The sequence below is a fragment of the Ranitomeya imitator genome, chromosome 4 (assembly GCF_032444005.1).
Source record: "Ranitomeya imitator isolate aRanImi1 chromosome 4, aRanImi1.pri, whole genome shotgun sequence".
Lineage (NCBI taxonomy): Eukaryota > Metazoa > Chordata > Amphibia > Anura > Dendrobatidae > Ranitomeya > Ranitomeya imitator.
Genome location: NC_091285.1, coordinates 321,577,272 through 321,602,841, shown reverse-complemented (window position 1 = coordinate 321,602,841; position 25,570 = coordinate 321,577,272). Strand labels below are relative to the sequence as shown.

General features: G+C 45.2%; 1 protein-coding gene across 7 annotated transcripts in view; it reads left to right on the top strand.

Moving 5' to 3' along the window:
* CADPS2 (calcium dependent secretion activator 2) overlaps positions 1 to 25,570 on the top strand; it is an 854,105-nt gene that overhangs the window by 316,408 nt on the left and 512,127 nt on the right. For all 7 annotated transcript variants that reach the window (XM_069764895.1, XM_069764893.1, XM_069764892.1 and 4 more), the window contains exons 10-12: positions 9,906 to 10,014; positions 22,810 to 23,013; positions 24,652 to 24,788. In XM_069764895.1, coding sequence (XP_069620996.1) covers positions 9,906 to 10,014; positions 22,810 to 23,013; positions 24,652 to 24,788 — 450 coding nt within the window. The remainder of the gene's footprint in view (positions 1 to 9,905; positions 10,015 to 22,809; positions 23,014 to 24,651; positions 24,789 to 25,570) is intronic.

Sequence of the window (25,570 nt, the reverse complement as noted above, 5' to 3'; positions counted from 1 at the left end):
GGGCGCATGGGAGGGTTCGGAAGGGAAGGAGCGCCATTTGGAATGCAGACTTAGATGGAATGGTCTGCAGGCGTCACATTGCGTTTGCAGAGCCCCTAATGTACCTAAACAGTAGAAACCCCCCACAAGTGACACCATTTTGGAAAGTAGACCCCCTAAGGAACTCATCTTGATGTGTTGTGAGAGCTTTGAACCCCCAAGTATTTCACTACAGTTTATAACGCAGAGCCATGCAAATAAAAAATATTTTTTTTCCACAAAAATTATATTTTAGCCCCCAGTTTTGTATTTTTCCAAGGTTAGCAGGAGAAATTGGACCCTAAATGTTGTTGTCCAATTTGTCCTGAGTACGCTGATACCCGATATGTTGGGGGGAACCACCGTTTGGGCGCATGGGAGGGCTCGGAAGGGAAGGAGCATCATTTGGAATGCAGACTTAGATGGATTGGTCTGCAGGCGTCACATTGCGTTTGCAGAGCCCCTAATGTACCTAAACAGTAGAAACCCCCCACAAGTGACCCCATATTGGAAACTAGACCCCTCAATGAACTTATCTAGATGTGTTGTGAGAACTTTGAACCCCCAAGTGTTTCACTACAGTTTATAACGCAGAGCCGTGAAAATAAAAAATCTTTTTGTTTTCCCACAAAAATTATTTTTTAGCCCCCAGTTTTGTATTTTCCCAAGGGTAACAGGAGAAATTGGTCCACAAAAGTTGTTGTCCAATTTGTCCTGAGTACGCTGATACCCCATATGTTGGGGTAAACCCCTGTTTGGGCACGCAGGAGAGCTCGGAAGGGAAGGAGCACTGTTTTACTTTTTCAACGCAGAATTGGCTGGAATTGAGATCGGACGCCATGTCGTGTTTGGAGAGCCCCTGATGTGCCGAAACAGTGGAAACCCCCCAATTATAACTGAAACCCTAATCTAAACACACCCCTAACCCTAATTCCAACGGTAACCCTAACCACACCTCTAACCCTGACACACCCCTAACCCTAATCCCAACCCTATTCCCAACTGTAAATGTAATCTAAACCCTAACCCTAACTTTAGCCCCAACCCTAACTGTAGCCCCAACCCTAACCCTAACCCTAGCCCTAACCCTAACCCTAGCCCTAACCCTAACCCTAGCCCTAACCCTAACCCTAGCCCTAACCCTAGCCCTAACCCTAACCCTAGCCCTAACCCTAGCCCTAGCCCTAACCCTAGCCCTAGCCCTAACCCTAGCCCTAACCCTAGCCCTAACCCTAGCCCTAACCCTAGCCCTAACCCTAGCCCTAACCCTAGCCCTAGCCCTAACCCTAACCCTAGCCCTAACCCTAGCCCTAGCCCTAACCCTAACCCTAGCCCTAACCCTAACCCTAGCCCTAACCCTAGCCCTAACCCTAGCCCTAACCCTAACCCTAATCCTAGCCCTAACCCTAGCCCTAATGGGAAAATGGAAATAAATACATTTTTTTTTATTTTTCCCTAACTAAGGGGGTGATGAAGGGGGGTTTGATTTACTTTTATAGCGAGTTTTTTAGCGGATTTTTATGATTGGCAGCCGTCACACACTGAAAGACCCTTTTTATTGCAAAAAATATTTTTTGCAATACCACATTTTGAGAGCTATAATTTTTCCATATTTTGGTCCACAGAGTCATGTGAGGTCTTGTTTTTTGCGGGACGAGTTGACGTTTTTATTGAAAAAATTTTTGGGCACGTGACATTTTTTTATCGCTTTTTATTCCGATTTTTGTGAGGAAGAATGACCAAAAGCCAGCTATTCATGAATTTCTATTGGGGGAGGCGTTTATACCGTTCCGCGTTTGGTAAAATTGATAAATCAGTTTTATTCTTCGGGTCAGTACGATTACAGCGACACCTCATTTATATCATTTTTTTATGGTTTGGTGCTTTTATACGATAAAAACTATTTTACAGAAAAAATAATTATTTTTGCATCGCTTTATTCTCAGGACTATAACTTTTTTATTTTTTTGCTGATGATGCTGTATGGCGGCTCTTTTTTTGCGGGACTATATGACGCTTTCAGCGGTACCATGGTTATTTATATCTGTCCTTTTGATCGCGTGTTATTCCACTTTTTGTTCGGCGGTATGATAATAAAGCGTTGTTTTTTGCCTCGTTTTTTTTTTTTTTTCTTACGGTGTTTACTGAAGGGGTTAACTAGTGGGACAGTTTTATAGGTCGGGTCGTTACGGACGCGGCGATACTAAATATGTGTACTTTTATTGGTTTTTTTTTTTTATTTAGATGAAGAAATGTATTTATGGGAATAATATTTTTTTTTTTTTTTCATTATTTTGGAATATTTTTTTTTATTTTTTTTACACATTTGGAAAATTTTTTTTTTACTTTTTTACTTTGTCCCAGGGGGGGACATCACAGATCAGTGATCTGACAGTTTGCACAGCACTCTGTCAGATCACTGATCTGACATGCAGCGCTGCAGCCTTCACAGTGCCTGCTCTAAGCAGGCTCTGTGAAGCCACCTCCCTCCCTGCAGGACCCGGATCCGCGGCCATCTTGGATCCGGGGCTCGAGCAGGGAGGGAGGTGAGGAGACCCTCGCAGCAACGCGATCACATCGCGTTGCTGCGGGGGGCTCAGGGAAGCCCGCAGGGAGCCCCCTCCCTGCGCGGTGCTTCCCTGCACCGCCGGCACATCGCGATCATCTTTGATCGCGGTGTGCCAGGGGTTAATGTGCCGGGGGCGGTCCGTGACCGCTCCTGGCACATAGTGCCGGATGTCAGCTGCGATAAGCAGCTGACACCCGGCCGCGATCGGCCGCGCTCCCCCCGTGAGCGCGGCCGATCGGCTATGACGTACTATCCCGTCCAGGGTCAGATAAGCCCAGGGCACCTCGACGGGATAGTACGTCTAAGGTCACAGAGGGGTTAAGATATCTCTTCCTCACATACTGGAATAGGCCCAGTTCAACATTAACATACAACTGTCTAACTGGAGCTGCTCTAAACAAGTAGCATTAGTCTGAGCTGCTGCCACTTGCAAGAGTATTCTACAAGTGTGGGCAAAACCCTCATTACCATCAATGTCTCCGATAACAAGCAAGGTTCGCTCAAACTTTGGAATAAATATCGCAGTCCATAGGCAATTCACATCATGCAATAATAAAATGTGTAAAAAAAATACTACATTTCCAAGGCATGAAGTGAGTAAAATGGCAATAACTATAGGATAAAATGTTCATATACTGTATTCACCCGCAAAGTGCGAGCTCATGTAAGCTTTCTACAGGGCTTCAACCAAAGTTCACATGTGAGACACCACTCTGAGTGGGTCAATCAGAGGGGAAACACCTGATCATTTTGGGAGCACATCACCTTCTTCAAGCATGATTCCAATCATTGCCATTATACGAAACATATGGTTTGGAAATGAAATACCAAATGTGTTTCTTGTACATTCTGTTACCATATAGTGTGTAGTGCCTATGGACTGTGATGTTTACTGCAAAGTTTGAGCAGACTTTGTATACACATACCAGTATTGCAGTGCCATAAGCAAGTTTGGGTTGATTTAGTATTAAGTCACAATCATAGATTGGTACGTGAAAAGAGCATTTTTGGGTAGATTTCCATTTACCACTTAGTGGGGGCAATCCGCATTGATGAGGTCATTGAAATGTAAGGATATGGTTATGTATGTTGCTTTATATAGCCTCATTGATGCATGTCGTTGAGAGCATTCAATAAAAACATTTAAAAGCATAAGTAGAATAGAGGTTTGAAAATAAACTTGTAATTGTGGGGTAACTCTATTCTGTATTTGTTCCACTGATATTCTCTAATTTCCAGTACTTTCTATTTACTGTCTTTATACAATGAAAGAACTCCATAAAATATCCCTTCACGTTTATTTCTGCAGGTAATCACTGCTGTATTGTGCAACATCGTAATGGATGTCATGTGACTGCAGCAACAAATTAGAGAACCAATTTTTACAAGTTGAACTGAATACAGAAGTAATAGGGTCTGCAGTGCCAAATAAGACATTTATCTTAATTTCACCTAACAGTTATTATTATTATTAGACATTTATATAGTGCAATTTTTTCCATGGTGCTTTACATATGAAAAGGGGCAAATATAGACAACTACAATAATCATGCACAAAAACAAGGCACACACAAGTACAGAAGGAGAGAGGACCCTGCCCGTGAGGGCTCACAGACTACAGTGGATGGGTGAGGATACACTATGAGAGGGTAGAGCTAGTTGTGCGGCGGTTCAGCAGACTGATGATCGCTGTAGGCTTGTTAGAAGAGGTGGCTCTTCAGGTTCTTTTTGAAGGTTTCCGTGGTAGGCGAAAGTCTGATGTGTTGGGGTAAAGAGTTCCAGAGTATGGGGGAAGCACTGGAGAAGGCTTGTATGCGGTTGTGGGAAGAACAGATGAGAGGGGAGTAGAGGAGGAGATCTTGAGAGGATCGAAGATTGTATGTAGGTAAGTACCGGGAGACCATGTCGCAGATGTATGGAGGAGAGAGACAGATTGTGGATGGCTTTGTACATCATAGTTAGGGTTTTGAATTGGATCCTCTGGACAATAGGAAGCAAGTGAAGGGCTTGGCATAGGCGAGAGGCTGGGGAATAGCGGGGAGGCAGGTGGATTAGTCGGGCAGCAGAGTGTAGGATGGATTGGAGTGGTGCTAGAGGGGAGGCCAGAGAGTGGGAGGTTGCAGTAGTCGAGGCGGGAGATAAGGGCATGCACTAGTGTTTTTGTGTTTTCGTGGTCAAGGAATGAGCGGATCCGGGAAATATTTTTGAGTTTGAGACAGCAGAAGGAGGCAAGGGCTTGGATATGTGGCTTGAAAGAGAGGGCATTGTCGAGGATCACCCCGAGGCACCGAGCATGCGGGGTATGGTGAAAGTGAGCAGCCATTGACATTGATGGATAAGTTTGGTTGAGGGGTGGAGTGAGAAGGGGGAAAGATGATTAATTCTGTTTTGTCCATGTTCAGTCTTATAAAGCAAGCAGAATAGAAAGCTGAAATAGCAGACAGACATTGTGGGATTTTGGTCAGTAAGAAGGTGAAGTCAGTGTAACAACTCTGCTGGCATCACAGCATGGCCTCTCATCTCTTACACTATCTTACCCACTGCTCCAGGCCATGATGTGGTTTCTGTTTCTAGCTCTAAATTCTGTGCCTCTGCCCTCTGCATGCTTCCTGGCTGTGTGTATAGGGGGGCGGCGCCTGAACTCTCTGGTTCTTATAGGAATCAGGTGCACCTGTCTAATCTGTTCCTGACCAATTACCAAGAGGCCTCCAATATTTAGCGCAGCTCCACCCAGTGGACTGGGCCTGTGCAATGTGTTAGCTCAGTTTGTGTTTAGCTTCTGAGTTTGCCAGGCCTTGCTCTGTGTTACTACCTCTCTGGAGGCTTTTCTCCTTGTCTTGCCTTGATCTTGTTGTCCGCCCTCCAGGAGGCAGAATATCCTGGTCCCTGTGTCTTTGTCCTTGTGTCTTGTTCCATTGCCTTGTCTGTATTTAGTCTTATCTCGGTCTCCTTGTCTGTGGCTTCCTTCCCTGCTGTGTATTTCCTTGTGTTCTCAGTCTGCTTTTGCTCCACACTCTTGCGGCTCTGCCTGCTCTGTAGCTTTGTGGCTTTACCTCTGCTCCGCACTCCTGCGGTTCTCCTCCTTTCTGCTCTGCTACTGCAGTAATCTCTTGCTGCAGCTCCTCTCCTCATTCCTTGTGGCTCCGCTCTGCTTAGCTTCTGCAGAAATCTCTTGCTGCAGCTCCTCTTCGCATTCCTTGCGGTTCTACTCTGCTTAAGCTTCTGCAGAAATCTCTTGCTACAGCTCCTCTCCACATTTCTTGTGGCCCTGCTTAGCTCCTGCGGCTGCAGTAATGTCTTGCTGCAGCTCCTCTCCACATTCCTTGTGGCTCTGCTCTGCTTAGCTTCTGCGGCTGCAGCATCTCTTGCTGCAGCTCCTCTCCGTATTCCTTGCGGTTTTGCTCTGCTTTGCCGCTGTAGAAATCTCTTGCTGCAGCTCCTTTCCATATTCCTTGTGGTTCTGCTCTGCTTAGCTTTTATTGCTGCGCTATCTCTTGCTGCTCTACCACTCCTGTCTGCAGTCTTGCGGTTCTCTCCTGTGTGAACAGGTTCCTACCTGTTCATCCATACTACATATCCATACCTGCATCTCCTATGTGAACAGGTCCCTACCTGTTCCTTCATACACACCTTCATACACCGTTCCTGCCAGTCCTGTGTTCTCTCTGCCGTGTTCCTGCCAGCCCTGTGTTCTCTGCCGTGTTCCTGCCAGCCCTTTGTTCTCTGCCGTGTTCCTGCCAGCCCTGTGTTCTCTGCCTTGTTCCTGCCAGCCCTGTGTTCTCTGCCGTGTTCCTGCCAGCCCTGTGTTCTCTGCCTTGTTCCTGCCAGCTCTGTGTTCTCTGCCGTGTCTCTGCCAGCTCTGTGTCTCAACCGTGCCAGCCTACTTGTCTGAATCTCACCCGTGCTCATTTGCTAGTCCTGCCTGATGCCCACACCAATCCTAGTGTTCCTGTCTCCCAAGTGGGATCAGCAGCCACAGCCAGAGACCACGCGGGAGTAGCACCTGGCAGCTGCCTGCTGCACCAGCCTGACCTCACCATCAGAGGCTCCAGTGAAAACCCAGGCAGCTGTCAAAGTCACGCCCCTTCCAAGGTAGTCTGGTTTGTGACGCAGTGGGGCCACAAACCCCCCGAGCTCACGCACACCAGTCAGGGCGTGAGCGTGACAGTCAGGTCCAGATATGTAGATCTGCGTGTCATCGGCCTAGAGATGATACTGAAAACCGTGGGATCTTGTGAGCTGTCCCAGGCCAAAGGTGTAGATGGAGACGAGTAGGGGCCCTAGAACTGTAGAACTGAGCCTTGGGGAACACTGACAGGGGGCGAGGTGTGGAGGTGCTGTAGGAGAGGGAGACATTGATTGTCTGGTCTGTTAGATATGACGAGATCCAAGATAGGGCCTAGTCTGTGATGCCAAGAGAGGACAGAATCTGTAGCAGGAGGGAATAGTCCTCCGTGTCGAAGGCAGAAGACGTTTCCAGGAGAAGGAGGACAGAGTAGTGTTGCTTGCTCTTGGCGGTTAGTAGGTCGTTTGTGACTTTAGTTAGGGCAGTTTCAGTTGAGGGATGCGGTCGGAAGCCAAATTGTAACTTGTCAAAGTGGGAGCAGTAGTTTTGAGGCATAGAGGAGAAGAGATATTGGGGAATAGCTAGACACAGAGGATGGGTCGAGGGAGGGCTTTTTGAGGATGGGTGTGATCGAGGCATGTTTGAAGGATGAGGGAAAGACACTATTTGTAAGTGAGAGGTTGCAGAGCTGTTTTAGAGTAGGGATGAAGACTGGTCAAGATAGGGAGTGGGTCAAGCATACAAGTGGTGAGGTGTGATCTTGACAGGAGGGTGGAGATCTGATCATCGGTCATGCTGGAGAAGGTGGTTTTGGAGGAACAGGGCCGAGCAGCTAAGAGGGGCTTTGGGAGCTGTGGGCCAAAGCTTTCTCTGATCGTATCGATCTTTAAAGAAAGAGGTAAAGTCTTCAGCAGAAATCAGAGGAGAGGGAGAAGGTGCCGTGCGACACAGTAGAGAATTTAAAGTGATGAAAAGCTGTTTAGGGTTGTGAGACAGAGGATGTGAGGGATGAGAAGTAAGTTTATTTTGCGGCAATGAGCGTGGACTTGAAGCGAGGGACTGCTTGCATGCGATGAAGTGCTCGGTAGAGTGGGATCTCTTCCATCTCCACTCAGCGACCCTGGAAGCCCGTCTCAGTTCTTTGGTCAGACTGGTCATCCAGGGCTGCCTGTTGATTGTACGAGTTTTGCTATGCATGAGGGGGCGGCCAAATCAAGTGTTGCTGTTATTGTGGTGTTATAAAAAGTGGCAGCAGCATCTGTGTCATGAAGGGAAGCTATTTCTGTAAGAGGGAGAAGGGACTGTAAATTGAGGTGTTTGAGATTTCTTCGAGGGTGGTTGAGTTTGTGGAGTGGGGGTTGCACACTAGGAGAGGAGAGGGAAGAGAATGACAGTAGGTTGTGGTCAGACAGGGGGAGGCATGAGTTATTGAGATTAGTAAGGGAACAGAGGCAGGTGAAGATAAGGTCCAGCGTGTGGCCATCTTTGCGAGTGGCTGAAGAGGACCATTGAATGAGGCCGAAGGAGGCAGTGAGAGATAAAAGTTTAGAGGCAGCTGAAGTGGAAGTGTCAATAGGGATATTGATGTCACCCATGATGATAGTGGGGATGTCAGCAGAGAGGAAATGAAGTAGCCAGGTTGTGAAATGGTCGAGAAAGGTGGAAATGGCTAGTTCTGGGGGACGGTAGATGACAGCCAGCTGGAGGTTGGAAGGTGAGTAGATGCAGACAGAGTGCACCTCAAACAAGGGAAGAGTAGTGGAGGTTGTAGCAGAATTGGGGTAAAGGAGCAGGTATCGGACAGGAGCAAGCCAACTCCACCACATTTCTTGCTGGAGCGAGTGGTGTGAGAGAGGTGGAATCCGCCATAGGAAAGTGCAGCTGGAGAGGCTGAGTCAGAGGGTGGTGAGCCAGGTTTCAGTGATGGCAAGGAAGGAGAGTTTGTTGGTGATGAAGAGGTCATGGATATAGGACAGTTTGTTGCAGGCAGAACGTGCGTTCCATAGTGTCCCAGGTAGGGTGAGTGGGGGCTGGATGAATGGGTATGAGGTTATCATGAATGCGAAAACGTGCAGAGGATCGTGGCCGGGGGTTAGAAATGAGTGGGGATGTGTTGAGGATGGCAAGGATTTGGGGATATGTCACCAGCAATGAGGAGTAGCAGTGAGAGCGTTAGAAGGTGGAAGCAGGATAGGACTTGATGTGGTCGTATGTGTCTGGAGAAAAAGGATTGTATGTGGAGGAACAGTTGTGAGGAGGAGGTGAGATGGGATGTGGAGGTGTGTGGCCAGAACACATGTTCAGGAGTGAAAAAAGGGTCATACAAAGGGGGGGGGATTAGACTGACCACTCAGATATGCATGGAAGACGCAAGAGGAATTAAATACATTATGAATACAAAGGGAAGGGTAAGCAGTGCATACCAGAGAAGCAAAATGCAATTCACATAGACATTCAGGAGCCGGGAAAAGCTTTGACATTCAGTGCATACCAGAGAAGCAAAATAGAATTCACATAGACATTTAGGAGCCAGGAAAAGCTGGGACATTCAGTGCATACCTGTGGGAAGAGGCGAACAGCTTGATTAGATGGTACAGATGATGATGATATTGCAGGTGTGATAAGTGGCCAAATGCATTCTAGAATTGTAGTCTAATTCAGAGTAGTTTAATTAGAAATCTGTAATTTGAAAGATCGCATTTGAAAGCTGTCTGGGGCAGACCCATGGCTCTGAATATACCGTTGCGGAGATATTAACAATCAAAGTATTTGTCACTTTAACAGTACATTTTTAAGTTCAAGTGGGCATTACCAAGGAGATTTCACGGGGGCATCTGCTTCCTCTTTTTGACAATGACCAATCATAAAGAGGCATCAGCATGCTACGGAAAGAAGAGCACACCCCTGCTTAGGTGCCAAATACTTTGCTTGCTAATATATCTGCAACCAAACGGTAAAGTTCAAAAAAAAGAAAGAAAAAATCCTTTTTATTCTGCTCTTCTTCACATTTTACATTTCAGTCCAGATCAAAAATTTTTAATTGGAGCAGTCCTCTTTAAGGCTCACTGCTATCATATTGTGTCTCATTGTGTATGTATGAGAATGAAATGGGGACAAATAGTTATTAGTTGCAAAGGAAAAACAAAGAATATTCTAATTTGGTTCATTTTCCAATCAGTTAGTCAAATATCAGTGAATCCCATTTAAAGCTTGTAATGATTTTCTGATGCCATCATATCTCTTCTTAAACAGGTTAGCCAATACACATTTGCTATGTGTAGCTACAGAGAAAAGAAAGTGGAACCCCAGGAACTGATGCAGCTGGAGGGGTACACGGTGGATTACACCGATCCTCAGTCAGGTACCTGATTTTTTTTTTTTTTTAAGGTCAACAGTACTTAGTAACTTTTGGTGACATTTATTATACATCTCTACTTTAAAACAAAAACAACCAACACAATAAGCTAGAAAAATATGTAAATAAAGCTGTTAACGTGGTTGAATTGAGGATTTCGGACAGAAATATCTGAGCACCCAACAAGACACGTCTTGAACACCATTTGTTTAACCCCTTTCTGACCTCGGACGGGATAGTACGTCCGAGGTCAGAAGCCCCGCTTTGATGCGGGCTCCGGCGGTGAGCCTGCATCAAAGCCGGGACATGTCATCTGTTTTGAACAGTTGACACGTGCCTGTAATAGGTGCGGGCAGAATCGCGATCTGCCCGCACCTATTAACTAGGTAAATGCCGCTGTCAAACACAGACAGCGACATTTAACTACCGCTTTCGGCCGGGCGGCCGGAAATGATCGCATCGCCGACCCCCGTCACATGATCGGAGGTCGGCGATGCTTCTGAATAGTAACCATAGAGGTCCTTGAGACCTCTATGGTTACTGGTCGCCAGTAGCTGTGAGCGCCACCCTGTGGTCGGCGCTCACAGCACACCTGCATTTCTGATACATAGCAGCGAACATCAGATCGCTGCTATGTAGCAGAGGCGATCGCGTTGTGCCTGCTTCTAGCCTCCCATGGAGGCTATTGAAGCATGGCAAAAGTGTAAAAAAAAAAAAGAAAAAAAAATGTGAAAAAAATAAAAAAATATAAAAGTTTAAATCACCCCCCTTTCGCCCCATTCAAAATAAATCAATAAAAAAAAAAATCGAACCTACACATATTTGGTATCGCCGCGTTCAGAATCAACCGATCTATCAATAAAGAAAAAGGATTAACCTGATCGCTAAACGGCGTAGCGAGAAAAAAATTTGGAACACCAGAATTACATTTTTTTGGTCGCTGCGACATTGAATTAAAATGCAATAACGGGCGATCAAAAGAACGTATCTGCACCAAAATGCTATCATTAAAAACGCCAGCTCGGCACGCCAAAAATAAGCCCTCACCCAACCCCAGATCACGAAAAATGGAGATGCTACGAGTATCGGAAAATGGCGCAATTTTTTTTTTTTTTTTTTTTATAGCAAAGTTTGGAATTTTTTTTCACCACTTAGATAAAAAATAACCTAGTCATGTTAGGTGTCTATGAACTCATAATGACCTGGAGAATCATAATGGCAGGTCAGTTTTAGCATTTAGTGAACCTAGCAAAAAAGCCAAACAAAAAACAAGTGTAGGATTGCACTTTTTTTGCAATTTTGCACTTGGAATTTGTTTCCCGTTTTCTAGTACATGACATGGTAAAACCAATGATACCGTTCAAAAGTACAGCTCGTCCCGCAAAAAATAAGCCCTCACATGGCCAAATTGACGGAAAAAGAAAAAAAAGTTATGGCTCTGGGAACGAGGGGAGCGAAAAACGAACACGGAAAAGCGGAAAATCCCAAGGTCATGAAGGGGTTAACCAGATTAGATTTCCTTTCCCCACTTTCAGTTCCTTTATCTACAATCTACAATGCTTACTAGAGATAAGCGGATCAATTCACAGGCTTTCAGTCCAGCGGTACCTGGCAGCTAGATAGGAGGCCTACGAATCTGTTACCTTCCGACATTTAATTTGTCAGGGCTGGTGTGATCTCATCTGTGTGACATAACCACTGAACTTGGTGCTGGACCATAGTCTTGTGAATCGATCCACTCATCTCTAATGCTTAAGACTCATCTGGTCTGAGAGAGCCCCTTCTCTAGAACAGGGGTCCTCAACTCCAGTCCTCAAGGCCCACCAACATGTCATGTTTTCAGGATTTCCTTAGTCTTGCCCAGGTAATAATTGCATCACCTGTGCAATGCAAAGGAAATCCTGAAAACATGACCTGTTGGTGGGCCTTGAGGACTGGAGTTGGGGACCCCTGCTCTAGAAGATCATTTTAATGCAATTTGGGGTGGTGATTTCAAAGAAGCTTTATTATAAAGTTGCTTCAAAAAGAACAGCATACATCGATATGCCATCTGAATATTTTGACGAAAACATTTCCTTTTGTTTAATACAGACTCCTGGAATTTTGGGTAGCTTCATGCATTTCCCATTCTGGGAGTTTTCTCTCTCTCCCCCTCTTTCTTTCTCTCCCCCCCCTCTTTCTTTCTCTCTCCCCCTCTCTCCTCCTCTCTCCCCCTCTCTCCCTCTCTCCCCCTCTCTCCTCTTGGTGGGCCTTGAGGACTGGAGTTGGGGACCCCTGCTCTAGAAGATCATTTTAATGCAATTTGGGGTGGTGATTTCAAAGAAGCTTTACTATAAAGTTGCTTCAAAAAGAACAGCATACATCGATATGCCATCTGAATATTTTGACGAAAACATTTCCTTTTGTTTAACCCCTTAGCGACCGCCGATACGCCTTTTAACGGCGGCCGCTAAGGGTACTTAAACCACAGCGCCGTTAATTAACGGCACTGTGGAAAAAGTCAATAGCGCCCCCCAGAGGCCGATTTTCTCCAGGGTCTCGGCTGCCGGGGGTAGCCGAGACCCCAGAGAACATGATTCTGGGGTTTTTTAACCCACCCCGCATTTGCGATCGCCGGTAATTAACCGTTTACCGGCGATCGCAAAAAAAACCAAAACGCGATCTCTTTTTAATTTCTCTGTCCTCCGATGTGATCGCACATCGGGGGACAGAGAAAAGGGGTCCCAGGTGGCCCCCCAATACTCACCTAGCTCCCCCGATGCTCCTCGTGTCTCCCGGTGGGCGCCGCCATCTTCAAAATGGCGGGCTCATGCGCAGTGCGCCCGCCGGCCGGCACCGGGAGAATCTTTGGGGTCTCGGCTGCCGGGGTAGCCGAGACCCCAAAGAGCATGATCGGGGTCGGTATTACCTACCCCTGTTTTGCGATCGCCGGTAATTAACTGTTTACCGGCGACCGCAAAAAAAAAAAAAAAAAAAAAAAAGTAAAGTGTAATTCTCTGTCCTCTGATGTGATTGCACATCAGAGGACAGAGAAATAGGGGGATTCGGGGACCCTAGCATACTCACCTAGGTCCCTGGATCCTCTTGCTGCTCCTCCTGGCCGCCGGCAGAAGAAAATGGCGGGCGCATGCCCAGTGCGCCCGCCATCTGTCTCCATCTGCCGGCCGGCAGGAGAACAGCAGTTGGGGCTAAAATTAGGGGTAGGGGTAGGGCTAGGGGTAGGGCTAGGGTTGTGGCTAAATTTAGGGTTAGGGTTGGGGCTAAATTTAGGGTTAGGGTTGGGGCTAAATTTAGAGTTAGGGTTGGCGCTAAATTTAGGGTTAGGCTTCTTTCACACTTACGTCGATACGGGGCCGTCGCAATGCGTCGGCCCGACATACCGACGCACGTTGTGAAAATTGTGCACAACGTGGGCAGCAGCTGTAGTTTTCCCGTCTCCCATGACAGCACACCTGAGAGAGGGATCCGCCCAGTCGGGACAGGAAACCTACCGAAACAAAAGGGCGGTACCTCTCCCTCGCTTCAGTTGGGTTTCCTGTCCTGATGGGAACCCTTGTGCTGAATCACGGGGTACTTTTTTATTTTTATCGTGCTTGATTGAAGATCCACTTACCCACTCCCGTCCCGGCACTTGAAGCGCAGGCAGAACGCCTGTGTGTCGGCCTTCGGGTTGCTGGTAGCGCCGTCCGCAGATCCCTCGGGCTCTTGCGCACGCGCGGGCGTCGGTCCAGCGCAGTCCGGATCTCTGGAGCCATTCTGCGGCTGCCACGCCGCTCTCTCCCCCTCCGCTTCCGGTGCGCGGCTGGCGTTCGGCAACAGAGCACGCTGGGAATGGGCGTGCCTGCTTGACGTCAGAGAGGCGCGCCGGATCCAAGATGGCGGCGCCCATGGAGTGAGACGCCGGTGATAATGTAAGCTTTCCGGCGGTGTTTTTTTGAGGGGGAGAGGAGCGACAATAGTTACCGGAAGAGGCTGGGAGCGCTGTGAAAAGACCCCTTATTAAGGGGGTGGCTGCAATAGATCGCGGCTCATTTCCATGCAGTTTCCAGAGATGGAGGGTATGGAGCAGCAGCAGCAGCAGCTATTACAGCAGCAGCAGCAGCAAGAGCCCTTATCAGGCGATACATCTGCTCATCATCATGCGAAAAAAAATAGCCGTTCAAGTGGAAGGAGCAGCAATCGTCCTAGTCGGACATCTCAGGACTCCTCAGCATCCAGGAGGAATGTTCCCCGTGCTCCCAGTCCACCTCGGAATCCGGTACCCTTTATGGTCAGCGGGTGGTGAGTGATCTACGTGAATGTCACCCTGGTGGTAATGGGCTACATTTTCTGTTTGCTTGGCAGGCGCCGAGGAAGGCTAGCTCCAAGACAAAGAATAAAGAGTGTGCCCTTTGTAAAGTCCCATTGGCAGTTCAGTGGCAGAAAAGTCTTTGTATAGATTGTATTCAAAAGACTATCCAGGAAGAGACCCCTGACTTTGCCTCTAGTCTTAGAGCAATAATTAGAGCTGAAGTACAAGACTCTGTTAAAGCAGCCCTTAAAAAAAAGGGTAGTAAACACCCTGAACCAGTTTCGGTTTCTGAAGTGTCTCCTTCTGATGAGGAAGGTCAGGTGGAACCGTTATCTCCCTGCTCCTCTTCTCCTAAGTCCTCTGACTCCTCTTCTGATAGTGATGTGGGAGGCCGTCCGTGCTTTCTTACTGAGAACACGGACAAGCTAGTAAAAGCCGTTAGAGCTTCAATGGGCCTTAAGGATGAGAAAGCGGCCAAGTCCCTGGAGGACATAATGTTTGGTGGTTTAGAGGAAAAGAGGAAACGTACCTTTCCAGTCAATTCTAGAATAAAAGCCCTTATAGAAAAAGAGTGGAAGAAACCAGAAAAATCGGGTAACCTTCCCTCGGCTTCTAAAAGACGTTACCCCTTTGAGGATAAAGATTCAGAGACTTGGGATAAGGTTCCAAAAATCGATGGTGCGGTTGCTAGATCATCTAAAAAGTTATCCCTTCCCTTAGAAGATTCTGGTGTATTAAGGGATCCCTTAGATAAAAAAGCAGATGGGTTCCTAAGACACACCTGGGAAGCAACTGCAGGAGGCTTGAAACCAGCAATTGCGGGAACCTGTGTCTCTCGCTCCCTTATTGTCTGGTTGCAGCAGATAGAGGAGCAACTGAAGTCGAAAGCCCCGAGAGATGAAATTCTAACAAATGTAACTTTGGCTAAAGGTGCAGCTGCCTTCGTAGCGGATTCCTCAGCAGACTCTGTAAGACTGGCAGCTAGGGCCGCAAGTTTATCTAATGCGGCTAGACGTGCTCTCTGGTTGAAGGGATGCCCGGGGGATTTACCTTCAAAAAATAGACTTTGCTCTATACCATGTGATGGCCATTTTCTCTTCGGTCAAAAGTTGGAAGACATTTTAGAGAAAGCTGGAGATAGAAAAAAGGGATTCCCTCGTTTTCCTGTCGACTTTAGAAGACCTTATTTTCGGAGGGGAAAATTTAGCAGGGGCCGCCCCCCGGGAGATAGAAGGAATTGGGACTCTCGAGACAGAAAGGGGGTCTGGATATATGTTTAAAGGTCCCTCAACATCGGCAAAAAAGCCCTCCCAATGACGCCAGGCCGGAGGTGGGGGGAAGGCTTTCATCTTTTCTCCCAGCCTGGGTAGATATCTCCCCCAGTCGTTGGCCTCTAAAGGTCATCGAACACGGCTTAAGAATAGATTTTGTTTTTCCACCGCGACAAACTTTTGTTTTAACGCCCCAAAGAAAAACCCCGGAGGAGCAGCTAGCCTTGGAGGCAGAGGTACTGGAGCTCGTATCAAAACGGGTTCTAGTGGAGGTCCCGGGGGAAGAGCAGGGAAAAGGTTTTTACTCTCCTCTTTTTCTCATACGAAAACCAGATGGGTCCCTGAGAACTATTATCAATTTAAAGAATCTAAATCGGTCAATAGTAAACTGCTCCTTTAAAATGGAGTCGGTGAATACGGCCATAAAACTCTTGTTCCCAGGTTGCTTCATGGCGGCCATAGACCTAAAGGACGCATATTACCACGTCCCAATTCATCAAGACCACCAAAAATTCCTAAGACTGGCGGTTTATATACAGGGTTGTCTCAGGCACTATCAATATGCTGCCCTACCATTCGGCCTATCGATAGCGCCGAGAATTTTCACAAAATTAGTGTCAGAGGTCATGTCCTTCCTCCGCTCCCAGAATGTAGTTATAGTTCCGTATCTGGACGACTTCCTTGTAATAGGGAACTCATCAACACATTGCCAGACACAGATAGAACAAGTCTTATCAACGCTACAGCGATTGGGGTGGAAAATAAATCTTGCCAAGTCAAGGTTGACGCCGGAGCTAGTGCAATCTTTTCTGGGTTTAGTCCTGGATTCCAGGCGTCAGCTTTGTCTTTTGCCAGAAAACAAACTGGTCAAAATTCAAAATCTTGTAGAGTCAGCGATTCATCACCCCGTAATGACATTGAGAAGGGCAATGTCCCTGTTGGGTTCTCTGACTTCATGTATACCGGCAGTAAGATGGGCACAGTTCCATTTAAGACAATTACAATGGGAGGTCCTGTCAGCGCAGAGGTGGTTAAAAGGGCATACTACGCCTTTCATTAGAGGTAACAGATTCCCTAAAATGGTGGGCGGTAAGAGACCATTTGATATCAGGGGTCCAGTGGATAACTCCGATAGATCAAATCATAACCACAGATGCAAGCGGTTCAGGATGGGGAGCTCATTTGGGGACTCTCTCAGTTCAGGGATCTTGGTCCCAATCAGAATCACAACAAGCGTCAAACCTAAGAGAGTTATGGGCAGTAGAAAAAGCTGTGAAACATTTCCTCCCCATCCTCCAGGGTCATCACACCAGGGTCATGTCAGACAATCGCGCTGTAGTCGCATATATCAACCACCAAGGGGGGACGAGATCCCCTTCCCTGATGAAGTCAGCATCTGTCCTCCTACAACTAGCGGAGTGCCACCTACTATCCCTCTCGGCTCTCCACATAAAGGGAGTCGAGAATACGAAAGCAGACTACCTAAGTCGCAAAACACTGAAACAAGGAGAGTGGTCTTTGAATCCCCGAGTGTTTCAACAGATAGTGCAGGCTTGGGGCTTACCTGTGATAGATTTGTTTGCCACCCTAAACAACAGGAAGGTAGAGAACTTCTGTTCACTAGACCCAAGAGAAAAACCCTTTGCAGTAGATGCCCTCCACATACAATGGAATTTCAGTCTCGCATATGTGTTTCCACCAATAGCGATGATTCCGACGGTAGTAAGAAAAATCAGAATGGAGCAGGCGAGAGTAATTTTGATTGCTCCATTCTGGCCAAAAAGACCTTGGTTCTCCCTTCTGAGACAAATGTCAGTGACCGATCCATGGATCCTGCCAGAAATTCCGGACCTGCTTACTCAGGGTCCAATATGCCACTCTCAAGTGAAGGGCTTCCATCTTGCAGCCTGGAATTTGAGGGGGCATTACTGAGTAGGCAGGGGTTTTCACCAGGGCTTGTCTCCACCTTGTTGAAAAGTAGAAAACCAGTTACATCAAGGATATATGGCAGGACATGGAAAAAGTTTCTAGATTTTTCAGGGCAACCTTTGGGGGACAAAGCTCCTGTGGGTACTATTTTAGAATTTTTACAGGCAGGGTTGCAGTTGGGATTAGCAACTAATACGCTCAAGGTACAAGTGTCGGCATTAGGAGCCATGTATAACTGTAATCTGGCCTCCAATAGATGGGTGTCCCGCTTTATTAAATCGTGTAGTAGGTCTAGACCAGTGGTAATTCAGAGGGTTCCTCCATGGGATTTAAATCTGGTGTTAGAAGCTCTGACTAGTGTTCCGTTTGAACCCTTGCAGGAGTCATCAATAAAAATACTTACACTTAAGACAGTACTTCTGGTAGCGTTGACATCAGCCCGTAGGGTGAGTGACTTGCAAGCCCTGTCCATCTCCCCTCCTTACACACAGATATTTGATGACGGAGTAGTGCTCAGACCGGATCCGGCATATCTGCCGAAAGTAGTTCTTAAATTCCATAGGAGTCAAGAAATTGTGTTGCCCTCTTTCTGTAATAATCCCAAGAACCCAGGGGAAGAGAAATTTCATACGCTTGACGTAAGAAGAGCTATTTTGCAGTATATATCTCTGACTAGTCAGTGGAGGAAGGATCAATCCCTATTTATAGCTTTCCAGGGTAGCAGGAAGGGATATGGGGTATCCAAGGGTACTATTGCTAGGTGGATTAGGGAGGCCATTTCCTTATCCTATTCTTCTCGTGGTGCCCTGATCCCTGAAGGCATCAAGGCTCACTCCACCAGAGCCGTGGCTACTTCCTGGGCAGAAAAAGCAGAGGTATCGATTGATCAAATCTGTAAGGCCGCTACCTGGTCCTCACCGTCTACCTTCTTTAGACACTACCGGCTAGATCTATCCTCCTCAACTGACCTTACCTTTGGTAGAAGGGTGCTGCAAGCGGTGGTCCCTCCCTAAGGTGTTCCTTTCTCCAAAAATCTCTCAGGTGTGCTGTCATGGGAGACGGGAAAACACCAAGGTTACTTACTGGTAGCCGGTTTTTCCGGAGCCCATGACAGCACCTGTATATTCCCTCCCTTCTTTTGTCACCCTTTGGTGCGCACTTTTAGTTGGGTGTTTTTTGTTATTATTATAATGTGGTGATGGATTACCATGTGTACTAACCAAGGAGGCCTCTCATGCTCTGAAAACCAACTGAAGCGAGGGAGAGGTACCGCCCTTTTGTTTCGGTAGGTTTCCTGTCCCGACTGGGCGGATCCCTCTCTCAGGTGTGCTGTCATGGGCTCCGGAAAAACCGGCTACCAGTAAGTAACCTTGGTGTTTTTCAACGCATCCGCTGCCCAATCTATGTCCTGGGGAGGAGGGGGCGGAGTTACGGCCACGTATGCGCGGTCAGAAATGGCGGATGCGACGTACAAAAAAACGGTTCATTGAACTTTTTTTGTGCCGACGCTCCGCCAAAACACAACTGATCCAGTGCACGACGGACGCGACGTGTGGCCATCCGTCACGATCCGTCGGCAATACAAGTCTATGGGCAAAAAACGCATCCTGCGGGCACATTTGCAGGATCCGTTTCTTGTCCAAAACGACGGATTGCGACGGAATGCCAAACGACGCAAGTGTGAAAGTAGCCTTGGGGCTAGGGTTAGGGTTGGGGCTAAAGTTAGGGCTAGGTTTGGGGCTAAAGTTAGGGTTAGAGCTGGGATTAGGGTTAGGGTTTGGATTAGGGTTGGTATTAGGGTTAGGGTTGGCATTAGGGTTACGCTTGGGATTAGGGTTAGGTTTGGGATTAGGGTTAAGGTTAGGGTTGTGATTAGGGGTGTATTGGGATTAGGGTTAGGTTTGAGGTTAGGGTTGAGATTAGGATTAGGGGTGTGTTGGATTTAGGGTTTTGATTAGGGTTATGGTTAGGGTTGACATTAGGGTTGTTTTGGGGTAAGGGTTGTGATTATGGTTAGGGTTAGTGATAAGGATTATGGATCAGGTTGGGATTAGGGTTAGGGGTGTGTTGGGGTTAGGGTTGGAGCTAGAATTGGGGGGTTTCCACTGTTTAGGTACATCAGGGGGTCTCCAAACACGACAGCCAATTTTGAGCTCAAAAAGTCAAATGGTGCTCCCTCCCTTCTGAGCTCTGCCGTGCGCCCAAACAATGGGTTACCCCCACATATGGGGAATCAGCGTACTCGGGATAAATTGGACAACAACTTCTGGGGTCCAATTTCTCTTGTTACCCTTGTGAAAATAAAAACTTGGGGTCTACAATATCTTTTTTGTGAAAAAAAAAATATTTTTTATTTTCACGACTCTGCATTCTAAACTTCTGTGAAGCACTTGGGCATTCAAAGTTCTCACCACACATCTAGATAAGTTCCTTGGGGGGTCTAGTTTCCAAAATGGGGTCACTTGTGGGGGGTTACTACAGTTTAGGTACATCAGGGGCTCTGCAATCGCAACATAATGCCCACAGACCATTCTATCAAAGTCTGCATTCCAAAAAGGCGCTCCTTCCCTTCCGAGCTCTGCCGTGCACCCAAACAGTGGTTTACCCCCACATATGGCGCATCAGCGTACTTGGGATAAATTGGACAACTATTGCAGTCCAATTTCTCCTGTTACCCTTGTGAAAATAAAAACTTGGGGGCTACAATATCTTTTTTGTGGAAAAAAAAATATTTTTTATTTTCACGACTCTGCATTCTAAACTTCTGTGAAGCACTTGGGCATTCAAAGTTCTCACCACACATCTGGATAAGTTCCTTGGGGGGTCTAGTTTCCAAAATGGGGTCACTTGTGGAGGGTTTCTACTGGTTAGGTACATCAGGGGCTCTGCAAACGCAACATAATACCCGCAGACCATTCTATCAAAGTCTGCATTCTAAAACGGCGCTCCTTCCTTCCGAGCTCTGCCGTGCGCCCAAACAGTGGTTTACCCCCACATATGGGGTACCAGCATACTCAGGACAAATTGGACAACAACTTTTGGGGTCCAATTTCTCTTGTTTCCCTTGTGAAAATAAAAACTTGGGGGCTAAAAAATCTTTTTTGTGGAAAAAAAAATATTTTTTATTTTCACGGCTCTGCATTATAAACTTCTGTGAAGCACTTGGGCATTCAAGGTTCTCACCACACATCTAGATAAGTTCCATGGGGGGTCTAGTTTCCAAAATGGGGTCACTTGTGGGGGATTTCTACTGTTTAGGCACATCAGGGGCTCTCCAAACGCGACATGGCGTCCGATCTCAATTCCAGCCAATTCTACATTGAAAAAGTAAAACGGCACTCTTTCTCTTCCAAGCTCTGCGGTGCGCCCAAACAGTGGTTTACCCGCACATATTGGGTATCGACGTACTCAGGAGAAATTGCACAACAAATTTCGTGGTCTAATTTCTCCTGTTACCCTTGTGAAAATAAAAATTTGTGGGCAAAAAGATCATTTTTGTGTAAACAAAAGCGATTTTTTATTTTCACGGCTCTACGTTATAAACTTCTGTGAAGCACTTGGGGGTTCAAAGTGCTCACCACACATCTAGATAAGTTCCTTAAGGGGTCTAGTTTCCAAAATGGTGTCACTTGTGGGGAGTTTCCACTGTTTAGGCACATCAGGGGCTCTCTAAACGTGACATGGCGTCCGATCTCAATTCCAGCCAATTCTGCATTGAAAAAGTCAAACGGCGCTCCTTCACTTCTAAGTTCTGCGGTGCGCCGTAACAGTGGTTTACCCCCACATATGGGGTATTGGCGTATTCAGGAGAAATTGCATAACAAAATTTATGGTTACATTTCTGTTTTTACACTTGTGAAAATAAAAAAAATGGTTCTGAATTAAGATGTTTGCAAAAAAAAGTTAAATGTTCATTTTTTCCTTCCACATTGTTTCAGTTCCTGTGAAGCACGTAAAGGGTTAATAAACTTCTTGAATGTGGTTTTGAGAACCTTGAGGGGTGTAGTTTTTAGAATGGTGTCACACTTCATTATTTTCTATCATATAGACCCCTCAAAATGACTTCAAATGTGATGTGGTCCCTAAAAAAAAATGGTGTTGTAAAAATGAGAAATTGCTGGTCAACTTTTAACCCTTACAACTCCCTAACAAAAAAAAATTTTGTTTCCAAAATTGTGCTGATGTAAAGTAGACATGTGGGAAATGTTATTTATTAACTATTTTTCGTGACATATCTCTCTGATTTAAGGGCATAAAAATACAAAGTTTGAAAATTGCAAAATTTTAAAAATTTTCGCCATATTTCCGTTTTTTTCATAAATAATCGCAAGTAATATCGAAGAAATGTTACCACTAACATGAAGTACAATATGTCACGAAAAAACAGTCTCAGAATCAGCGGGATCCGTTGAAGCGTTCCAGAGTTATAACCTCATAAAGTGACAGTGGTCAGAATTGCAAAAATTGGCCTGGTCATTAAGTACCAAATTGGCTCTGTCACTAAGGGGTTAATACAGACTCCTGGAATTTTGGGTAGCTTCATGCATTTTCCATTCTGGGAGTTTTCTCTCTCTCCCCCTCTTTCTTTCTCTCCCCCCCTCTTTCTTTCTCTCTCCCCCTCTCTCCTCCTCTCTCCTCCTCTCTCCCCCTCTCTCCCTCTTTCCCCCTCTCTCTCCCCCTCTCTCTCCCCCTATCTCCGCCCCTCTCTCCCCCTCTCTCCCCCTCTCTCCCTCTCTCTCCCTCTCTCTCCCTGTCTCCATCTCCCTCTCTGGACCAGCTATTCAGCTCCGGACCGAATAGCTAGTCGGATCCGTCAGGCTCAATCAGGCGAATTTTGAAAAAAACGGATTTGTCGCAAATTATGAAAAACTGATGTGATGGATCCGTTTTTTTTCAAAATTTGCCCGATTGGGCCTGACGGGAAAAACCTGATTTGTGAAAGTAGCCGAAGTTATGTCACTGCAGCCTCTAAGAGAGAGATGAACTGGATTGACTCATCAGGGCGCATGGTATAGAGAATTGCAGGACTGTGGTTTAGCAGCCAAAAAGATGTTTCTCTATATTCAAATGTTTGATTTCTTAAATGGTTTATTTCTTTTTTATGGTTTACTTTATTTTTTTCATGTATGAACCATCTGTGAGGGGGAGTTACTTTTTTTTTTCCAAAGTGAAGTATTTGGAAAAAAAATCAACAAAGGCAAAACAAGGATTAAAGTTAAGTTGGAAAATGTTGCATTTTATGCATTTGCCTTTCAAATCCATTAAAAATATATATTTTAAGAAATTTCTTCAATTGCTCTATGTCGGCAGGTCTACAGGGAGGTCGGTGGTTTTTCAATGCAGTTAAAGAAGGGGACACTGTAATCTTTGCGAGTGATGATGAACAGGACAGAGTACTGTGGGTCCAGGCAATATACAGGGCAACAGGACAATCTTATAAACCCATTACTTCAAATAATGCACTGAAATCAAACCCCAGAGGAACAAATGCTCACGTGGAGCCATTTCAACCAAGTAAGATATTTTTCTATTACGACAAGTTGCGTTGTATTATCTGTGTAGTAGCCTATATCCACGTAGCATGTGCCTTTTTTAGGAGACTGGTATCTGTTTATGTGACAGAAGGAACTTTGAGTCCTCGTAGGCACCAGGGTCCAAGTGCAATGAATTTTTGATTACTTGGTTATCCAGCTTCTATTATCTTTCTATTGCTGGTTGTGCCTTAAACAGCTGGAAAAAGTCTGTTCAGTCATATTTAACGTTTATACCTTCATGTTTTATTTTTAGTGTTTTTTTTAATACAGATGTGCAGAAATTGAGCAATGTTGTATGACTTTTATAGTTGTCTATAAATGATTGTGATGTCATGAAAGTAAATTTCCTCGGTTTTGCTTCTTACTGGTGTAGACCCCCATTATGTACTGTCAAATGAATTTGGCTTTTGCTTTGACAGTGCAGAACCATATGATCTGAATTAGTAAAGGTATCCATTGAAAAAAAATGTAAAGCTGCACATCTTTCAGCTTGAATGAAATAATTCTACCATCTGCAAATGTAGTTGGCTGTTGAACATGACATGGATCAATATGATCTGGGGCTAAATTTCTCAATGTGACTGATTATGTTAGCATCATGGCCACAGATCAATAAGGAGTTTTATGAGGACCCGGATTCTGTAATTGGCATTGATCAATAAGTCTTTGTCTTCTTCCCTTTAGAAACCTCAAGTTGGTAGTGTGTTGTGTCTCAACAGTACACTTAGCGAAGTACATGTGTGATAACTAATGTAAAAAAAGAGACATTTAAATTTTAAGGGACAAAGGGTCTGGAGCCCCTTTGTAAAGGGCATTTTAAGATGAATGTAAGCAGATTGCTCACCCAATATGAACTTTGGTATCAAACTGAGTTAATGTTTTGTTGGAATAGTAACCCTCTTAGCTTTTTCTGTCTATATGTGCTAGATAATTCACGTGGATGTTTTTAACAAAACACACCATTAATAAAAGCAATCAGTACAACTCCTCTTTTGATAAACCCGCGGGGTCTAAAGGCGTTGAAAATGTCTCTATGAAGAACAATGCACTTGGTCCTTTGCTTGACATTTAGGACAGACCAAAATGTAGAAGTTGTGTAGTCTCAGAATGTACTGCTGTTCTCTTTGACTTTTTTTTTTTTTTGCTTGAAGGTTGCATATTCCATTTTTGTTGCTATATACAACGCTTCCCATTACTCTGCCAAGGTTTGTCTCATTAAAAGCATAGCACAAAACAAAGACTGTAAGTGACCTACCTTTTGCTAACATGTTCATTTCTGCTCTAGTTTGCCATTTGGAAAGTAGATTGCTAGTTGTAATGAATGTGTTTTTTATTGTTATTTGTACTGATGTAGACATATTTCCAGGCAGAACAATGGAAGGGTGAAAATGTGCAACGTGGTAGAGCTGTTTCTCAGACCATTTTCTTTTTAGCCTGGATGTTTGCTAAGTGCTTTGAAATACACCAAGGTCACATCATCAAGTTGTCAGTGAATTAAGCTCTAGATGATCAGTTTTTGAATTGAAGCATAAAAAAAGTGTAAATGTAATATAATATTTCACTGCCTTGCTTAGATTGGCTTTGTATTGTACAATTATTTTTTTTCCCTTTTCTACAGACACAGATCGTGGACAAAGACACGGGATGGATGAGTTTATTTCTGCTAATCCCTGCAGATATGATCATGCTTCTCTCTTTAAAGTACTTCAGGAGCAAACATTAGAACATAGATTAAATGATTCATATTCTTGCCTGGTAAGAATTAGAGCTAGTTGAATAAAGATAGTTTGTGTAAAAAAAAAAAAAGAGATAAAAAAACCTGTTAAACTTCTCTTCAAACCTTGCTTAGTAATAGATCTATGATTTTTAACAAATCAGCCTCAAATATGAAATGGTTTCATTTTCAATAATGTAGCTAAGGAATAGACTGAAATATTGGTAAAAGCTATAGGTTGGTGTGTTGGACCACAATAGTATACTTAGGAAATCCGCACAACTCATTGTCTAAATGAGGACCCACTGGCTTTATACTTAAGGTGGTAGGTATGGCCGCTCACACTCTTTTCTTCAGTATTTGAGAAACAAAGCTGCTGACGGCCACCCATTGTGCAATACATGAATTTTGCAAAGTCGTCCTGCTGACGGCCACCCATTGTGCAATACATGAATTTTGCAAAGTCGTCCAGAATATTAGAGAGGAGTCTTCAACAGGCGATTTTAGTTAGGCCATCCATATAGTTTAAAAGGTCATACTTACCATGATTGCACCAGTTGGACAGCCTCTTTATTGCAAAACTCTTGTACTTTTTAGAATATCCATTTCACTCTGTAAGGGTGCGCCAGAAAGTCCTTGCTAATGCTATGTTCACACATTGCTTTTTTTTTTAATGAACATTTTAAACTGGGTTTTACAGTACCAGTAAAAACTGAGATTTCAGAAAACTCTTGCAGACTGCAACATACCACTTCTTTCAGTGTTTTTGCAGCGTTTTTTTCACACTTAGAAAGAAATGAGTAAGTGCAAAAACTACAAAAAA